This window comes from Propithecus coquereli, unplaced genomic scaffold (assembly GCF_000956105.1).
Source record: "Propithecus coquereli isolate 6110/MARCELLA unplaced genomic scaffold, Pcoq_1.0 Scaffold79, whole genome shotgun sequence".
Taxonomy (NCBI): Eukaryota; Metazoa; Chordata; class Mammalia; order Primates; family Indriidae; genus Propithecus; species Propithecus coquereli.
The window spans coordinates 6,814,672-6,822,864 of NW_012154062.1; the positions used below are offsets into that span (position 1 = coordinate 6,814,672).

General features: G+C 37.3%; 1 protein-coding gene across 1 annotated transcript in view; it reads left to right on the top strand.

The window, feature by feature from the left end:
* CDCA2 (cell division cycle associated 2) overlaps positions 1-7,954 on the top strand; it is a 41,230-nt gene extending 33,276 nt beyond the window's left edge. The window contains exons 12-13 of the mRNA XM_012662925.1: positions 4,173-4,344; positions 6,744-7,954. Of these exons, the coding sequence (XP_012518379.1) occupies positions 4,173-4,344; positions 6,744-7,954 (1,383 nt within the window). The remainder of the gene's footprint in view (positions 1-4,172; positions 4,345-6,743) is intronic.
* The last annotated feature ends 239 nt before the right edge of the window (positions 7,955-8,193 follow it).

An 8,193-nucleotide genomic window follows, 5' to 3' on the forward strand; every position in this document is an offset into this window, starting at 1 on the left:
AGATGCAGCAACCAAATGGAATGTTTGGGGATCTTATTGGGGCCCTGATTTGAGCAATTGTAAAAAAAAAAAAAAAAAAACATTTATGGGCCACTTGGAGAAACTTAAACTCTGAGGAGACATTAGGGAACATTGCTGTGATTAGGGTTTTTTGTGTTTTGCCTAATTACATTTTTTACTTGGAGATCATTTTAGATATGCATGCTGTTCTAAGAAGTAATGCAGACAGATCCCAAGTACCCTGTACCCAGTTCCCCCAATTGTGATACCTCACAAAACCCCAGCAGAGTATCGATACAGCCAAGATACAGAGGGCTCTCCTATGGCCCTTTGGTAGCTATATCCACTTCCCACCCATAACCCTGCCTTAGCCCCTGGCGACCAGTGATCCCTCTCCATTTCTATAATTTTGTCATTTGGAGAATGTTATAAAAATGGAATCACATGCTGTATAACTTTGAGACTGGCTTTTTTCACTTGGTACTTCTCTGGAGATTTGTCCAGGATGTCACATGTATCAGTTCCTTTTTTGCTGAATCATATTTGTAAGTGTCTTAAAAAGAAAAAGAGCCTTTGACTCTTAAAAGACACTGTAGGATTTTCAGGGCCAGGCATGGTGGCTTGTGCCTGTAATCCTAGCACTCTGGGAGGCTGAAGCGGGAGTATCACTTGAGGCCAAGAGTTTGAGACCAACCTGAGCAACAGAGACCCCATCTCTACAAAAAAAAAAGTTGAGTGTGGTTGTGCATGCCTGTAGTCCCAGCTGCTTGGGAGACCGAGGCGGGAGAATCACTTGAGCACAGGAGTTTGAGGTTGCAGTGAGCTATGATGATGTCACTGCACTCTACCCAGGCAGTAGAGCAAGACCCTTTCTCAAAAAAAGACAGTGCCAGATTTTCAGATGAGATGATAATGTCTGTGATTTGCTTTAAAATAATCCAAGAGAAGTGGAGATAAATGAATCATGATTTTTATATGTTAGTAGTTGTTGAAGTTAGTTGATGGGCTACATGAGTTTCAGTGAACTATTCTCTCCATTTGGGAGAGGTTTGAAATTTTGCATTATACAAAGTAAAAGGTATAGCACTATACAGTGCTATATGCAGAGAGAGGGAGCTGGCCACAACAAGTAAAAGTGGAACCAGTAGTTAAGTAAACAGCAGGAGTAGGGAAGTGTGTACTTTATTATTATAAGCTTTCCTGTACAATTTGATTTGTTGCCATGTACATGAATTATTTGTAAATAATTTTAAAGCTATTCTCTGAAAACCATTTGTCTTAATTGTGCAAATAAGCCGAAAGATAAACATTTACTACTGTTTCTTGACCTCCTTCACTGTGTGAGAATTATCAGTGATTTGGGAGTAAATGGAGCTGCTTTAGGGTAGTACACTGAGTTGTCCTTTGCTCCGGGTCATAAGCCAGCCTGACCACTTCTAGATTGAATGGCTCCCCCGAGGTTCCCATCACATGTAGCTTCTTTTGTTTATTACACTGTAAGCAAAGCTTTTATTCTGTGGTAAATTGAGATTTTGGTAAGTTTCTGTTCTTTGCTGATGTAATTTTATGGACAAGATCAGTACTGCTTAGATATATTTTCAGGACGGACGGACAGAACTGATATGCTTTAATTATTATGTGGGGAGCGGTGCCTCTGTTGGCCCATGACCATGAAAAAACAGAATTTTAGTCTTTCAGTCATGTTTAGCAGATTTTATGTAAGCTGAACTGTACTTCTTTTTCTTTGGTATTTATTCATTTATTCATTCATTCATTCATATCTGTTGAGTAGCCACTATGTGCCTGGCACTACTGAGGGTGCAGGGGACATCTTGTATTATACAAACAAAAATTTCCAAAATCATGCTAAAAGGGAATTTTGTTTCCTTACCTATTAATCAAACTGTTCTAGAGGTTGTAACCTGATGACATTGACCATAGTATATTAATTGACCACATAAGGCTTATGTCCTACAATAATACTAATATAATTTGATACTAAAAAATTTAAAGTTTATCAAGTGATAGGTTAATTAGCTTGATTTAGCCATTCCACAATGAATACATATATCAAAACATCATGTTGCACGCCATAAATATATACAACTTTTGTTAATTAAAAAATTTAAAAAAAAATATTTTTCCTCATATCAGTTCTCAAAGTAATAGGAAGTAGTGTAAAAGAATAAGAACAGCTAACACATAGCTCTTACTGTGGGTCAAGCCCTATGTTAACCATATCACATGTGTTAACTGATTTAACGCTCACCGCAGCTTTAGGTGATGATATGTGCTATTGTGATTCCTATTTTGCAGAGAAGGAAGTTGAGGTAACTTGCCCAAGATTATAAAGCAGTTAAATGGCAGAGTCGGGATTTAAACCCAGAGTATCTGGCACCAGAGGCCAAATGTTTCTCTTTTGCTTTTCATCTGTGAACCCCAAGTTAGAATTTTTCCTTTGTCTTGGCTTCCACATCCAGTGACCAAGCCAGCATTTTCCCAACTGTTCCATATAATGTCAACAGATGTTCCAGGAAAAAAAACTTAATGGAAAAATATTTAACCCAGCATTTTCCGAATGTACATAGAGATTATTTATACCAAGGACTTCTCAGAGAATTTAATGTTCGGTGTATGTTGTAAATCACCAAGAGGAACATTCATCTTGTACAGTTCTAAAATTATTTTTCCATGGAATGTTTTGTTTTGTTTTTACAGGATATCTATAGATATCTCTAGGAACACATAGTTCCGTGCCATTTCTGTACTCTTGAATCTCATCATTAGTTTCACCTAAATCTTCTGGGCTCCTCTAAATGATCTTTCTTAAATATGAGATCAAGTGTTGCTGCTCCCTAAGACACCATGCAGTGAGCCCTTTCTGCTTTCATGTGGTCTGCTGTGCACAAGGGCTCTGTCTGCTCTGTTAGCGTCTTCTGCCACCCCTGCGTGGCTCCACTGGCCATGCCCTGCTGCCTCACCTTGAGCTCATGCCTGTGCCCTTCCCTTCTCTTTGACAAGCCCTCTCCCCACCCCCGCACTTGGCCAAAAACAGTCCTCCCATGTTTGATATTTGCCTTGGACGTTGCATTTTCTGTGGAGTGTACCTTGAACACCTCCCGCAGGCCACATGGCCATCTTCTCAGCCTGGTATGGTACATATGGATGGTAAGTATTTGCCTTAGGCTGGGGGCTGCTCCAGTACCACATTCTGTTTATTTTTAGATACCATACCTAGCAAGTTATTACCTGGCATGCAGTGATTTCTCAGTAAATGTTTGATAAATTCCACTTTCTGGAAGCATTAATTGTTAAAAACATTTTATGTTGACCTAAAAACTGGTTCTCTCCCACATTTCATTGCTTTTGCTCATAACAGCCTTTGTAGTATGTCAGGATAGTGTTTGAGTTTCCCCGAAGTCTCTTTCACATGAAACTTTTTTTTTTTAACATGGAACATTATTTCTCAATTGCTATTATGGTACTCAGAATTGAATATAATATTGCATTCTGGATATTACTGAAGCAGTTTTTAATTTGTGTGGAAACCCGTTTTCTATTACTGTCAGACCTTTGTCCCCCCCTCTTTTACTTGTGCTTGTTAAAATCCATGTTGTTTTGACTTGTTCATCCTTATCTTGATTAACTCATCTTTTGTTTGAATCGGTTCAGCTAGCTTTGTGTCATTTTCACAATTTATGTATACACCTATTGTTTCTTCATCCAGACCTGGGAACAGAAAGCCGTAGCATTGCAGTGGTAACTCCTGCCAGGTTAATCCTGAACCATCATTACTACACCCTACTTATAAATACCTCATGTCTCAGTGTCTGCAATTCTACAGCATCTATGTAATGTTTTTTCCCTTATCCAGCTCTTGTTTTGGGAAGTGCTTTGTGGAAATATAGAAGGCTACCATACAATTTATAATTTATTCAACTTTTATTTATTGCTTCATAATTTGACTTTGTGTAAGTTACCTAACTCCAACCCCTGACTCAAATGCCTACAATTTTAAATGGAATAACTGATCTTACATTTTTCTGTAAAAATTATCCTTTAAATAAAACACTGTGCGAATGATGATTAGAGACGTTATAGAAGTTAAAGGGTCAAAATTGTACATGCTGCTACGTCTTTCTCAATTGCAGTGTTTTAACACATTTTCTCAGGTCTTAAAAAGTTACAGAAAGAGGAAAGGAAGAAAAAAGAAAAGTGTTGAGAAATCTTTATATGGGGAAAGAGACATTGCTTCCAAGAAGCCCCTCCTAAGTCCAATTCCTGAGGTGCCTGAGGTCTCTGAGATGACACCTTCAGTTCCAAGCTTCCGAAGGATGTATTCAGGTATCTTGTCCTTTTCCTGTTAGTTATATTTTATCTCTTCTCTTCACCCTGTTTGTTGATATTTCACTTTTTCCCCTTTTTCCTGTTCACTGCATAAGGAGTACATAAGTAAAAATAGCATGTTGCCATTTCCCCACGAAAATTTTAAGTGAAGGAAGCAGTAGTTTATAACTTTTAGGTAGCTTAAACCCTTTGCATAATCTGATAAAAGCTCTGGATCCTCTCCCCAGAAAAGCGAGACACAAGATTTTACGTATAATTTCAGGGGAAATAATTTCTGCTCATCCTGTTTATTTATGCTTTTTAAAGCATTTTTTTAAATTAAAATGAATTCCATTTGGTGGTATAGTCCATCATTTAAAGCAAACAAGGTGATGGTTCAGTAATAGATATATGAGTTAAGGACAAAAATTTTAAAATTAAAAAAAAAATTACCCGATGGATGTTTCATTCTAGTTGGCACTACTAAGCATCTTCTAGAAATAATATTTATAAATTGAGCTCAATGACCTTGAAGGTTTTGTTTATAAGTGAAGAGCAAGTCAATTGATACCCTGGGTAAGTAAAAAATGGATTGGAGTTGCTTCTGGTTTGTAATGCCTGAGGTTTTTTTTGTTGTTTTTTTTTTATTTCAGTACCTGAGTTTTAAATGGACTGAATTATGCTGAAAATAATGATATGTGTCCATTTGGCTTGTTGATTTTGTATAGAATCATTTTATAAATAGCTGCCTTTGTCAATCATCAGACATTCATAGCCTGCCTTGTATTTTTGCATATACTGCACAGGATTAATAATAGACTCGAGGATGAACGAGGTACATGCCACTACAGACTCTTGGCTTCTGCATACTCCTTAATTTTAGGATAGTGCAAGAGTTTAAATAAACAACCACCTCACAGTTGCACACACACCAGCTCACACTCTTCTCCTGCCCTGTCTTTTCATGTACAAGGGATATTCCACCCCACCTCTTTTTAATTTGGCCTGATGCTGCTTGTCTTCCAAGATTTCACTGTGCTGTCTGCCTTTCTGGGAAAACTGTTTGCAATGCACCTTTATTCACCTGGTTTTGTGATGATATCTTTTCTGTGTCCATTCCCACACCTGAAAGTGCAGTCTCCTTGAAAGTGGAAACTCTTTTCATTTTATCCCTGGTTCCTAACAGGAGTTTGCCAAAAGGCATTTAAACAATGACTGTTAGTATAATTTTCCACCTTGCATCCTATTAGAGAATTTCTTTTTAAAAATATCTGAAGCACTTTTTTTAATCTCTAACCATTGCTATCAACTGCTACTTGGGTTTGAAGCAATTTAGTTCCTTCCTTCCTTTCTCTCTCTCCTTCCCATTCTCCCTCCCTCTCCTTTACCTTCTCTAGTATGTTGAATTTTACAAAACATACATAAATACCAATTTCTAAAAATGTATAAAGAGCCCAATGTTTAAAGCTGTATAAAAGTATAAAGACACATTGGTTGACACTACTTGTACCTGACCTGTGTTAATCTGTGGCTTTACATGGCATGATTTTAAGTCCCCTGATCATGGATATGTTTACAAAGTAAAACCATATGTTTTGTATATCTTCCGATTTTTATTTTACTTAAAACACTTTTTATATTCATTTGACTGGCCACTTAAAAACATTATTATCTGACATAACAAGAGAGATAGCATCTAACAGTACTGAGATTGAGAATTCATAAAGCCTGGATTCATTTAGGCTGTGTTACTTACCAATCTGAAAAACCTTTATGATGTTTTTTTTCTTTTTCTTTTTTTACCTATGATGTGCCAGAAACACCTGAAAGGCTACCCATGGCATATCTTCCTAAAGGGTGAAGTTAAGCAAAGATAGAGGAATGAGGGGTAGATTTTTAGAATATTGAAACATGGTTCTACTTGAGAGTACAGTGTATTTATAGTAATTTTTAACAGAGGGCATGAGTCCTGAGTGTCTTCGGGCATGCCCTTTGAGCTACTAAGTCCTCACATCCCCCAGAATTCCAAATTTTCTCTCTTCTATTTCCAGAGATAAATTGATAACAAAGTTGCCTATTTTCAGTAATTAATTTTTAGGGAAATGGGAAATGTTGCTGCCTCATGCTACATAGACCTTGCAGTGTGCGAAGTATGTTCGAATGGAGAAAGTAATGTAAGATGCCGTTCTCCTTCTTATTAATTCAAGCGTTAAATACCTATTTTCTTAACTGTGGGTTGGAGAACAGCTAAAAGGAGGAGGAGGATGACAGATGGGGACAAGTACAGTATAATAACAGGTCTTGTGATTCTCAAAGCTTAAAACAACACAATAGGGCACCTGTTTATTTAATAAAAGTAAAGTTTATTTCTTTTGTTAATTTTTAATTAGAGTTAAATTTATTTATATGCCTCACAGATGATTTCAACTTAAATGGTAAACTTGAAGAAGTACAGATGCCTAAAAATCTAGTTGAAGGAAAGAATCTTTTGCCTCAGAATCCAGAAGATTTACATATGAATCAAGGCTTTGGTAAACATGATGTTTCTGAATTCTGCTCTGACATAAAAAGTTCTTCATTGCTTGATGATGCTACTTCCGATGAAAATACAAATACGAATACTCTGGACATTGATGAAAATGAAAATATTCTAAAAGCAGAAAATCAGTTGGAAAGTAAAAATAACCCCAAAACTGGGACTGACAGCCATGTTTCTTGTGCTTCTGTGACTAAAGAACACATCGTATCAGATAATCCGAAACCTGATTTCATCACACAGAATCAAGAATTTGCTGCTGGTGGTCAAAATGCGGAAAACCTTTGTGAAAGCTTGAAAATTTCAGAAGATATAAAGTGTGAAAAACAGGATGACTGCTTAGTAGCTGTGGAGGGAAAACTGCAGTGCAACCATTTAATGTCTGACTCACAAAAAGAATGTAATTGTTTAGAAGATATCTTAATTGAAAATATGAAGGAATCTAAAAGCCAAAGTGAGGATTTGGGAAGCAAATCTGTAAAAAGCAGTGTTATGAACTGTAGAGAAAGGAAACATAGAAGACGCTCTATGTGTTATTCTGATGGTCAGAGTTTACATTTGGAAAAAACCGGAAATCACGAACCTTCCTGCAGTGTGGGCAGCTCTGTAGAAGTGAGTTTAGAAAATTCTCAGCTGTATAAAGATTTATCTGATGCCATCGAGCAAACCTTCCAGAGAACAAACAGTGAAACCAGAGTGAGACGTAGCACAAGGCTGCGGAAAGATTTGGAGGCTGAAGGGCTTGTATGGGTTTTACTTCCGTTTCCTTCCACTTCCCAAAACACCAAAAGGAGGACAGTATGTACATTCGACAGCAGAGGATTTGAAAGTACGGCTCCCAGAAAAGATACCGTGTCCTCCAGACAAAAACTGTGTGTGGCACCTTCTGTCTCAGATATAGAAAACATCCAGGGTCCTGCAGCTGATCCTTCTAGTTTACCTGGCAAGCGGAGGAAGAGCTTTTGTACGTCTACACTCGCAAATACTAAAACCGCTACCCAGTCAAAACGCTACAGAAGAAGAACCTTTCTCAATGAGAGGGAAGAAAGCTCTCTAACGGACTTTGGACAGAATGGAGAGCCAAAACAGTGATTGACATTTCCTGCATAGCATTTGGTGAGAGAAAAGGTAACCATCTATGCTGAAAAGATTCATCTAGTTCCCATCCTTTGTTCAACTTCAGTGTTTTAAAAGTTACAAATAAAATCATTTGAGTTGAATCTACTTTTAAGTAGAAATAAATGTCTTTATCATTCAAAAAGGAAACATTGTATTAAATATGCTCTTCTCCCCTCCAAATTGTAAATGCTTCATTACTGTTGTGCTTAGAG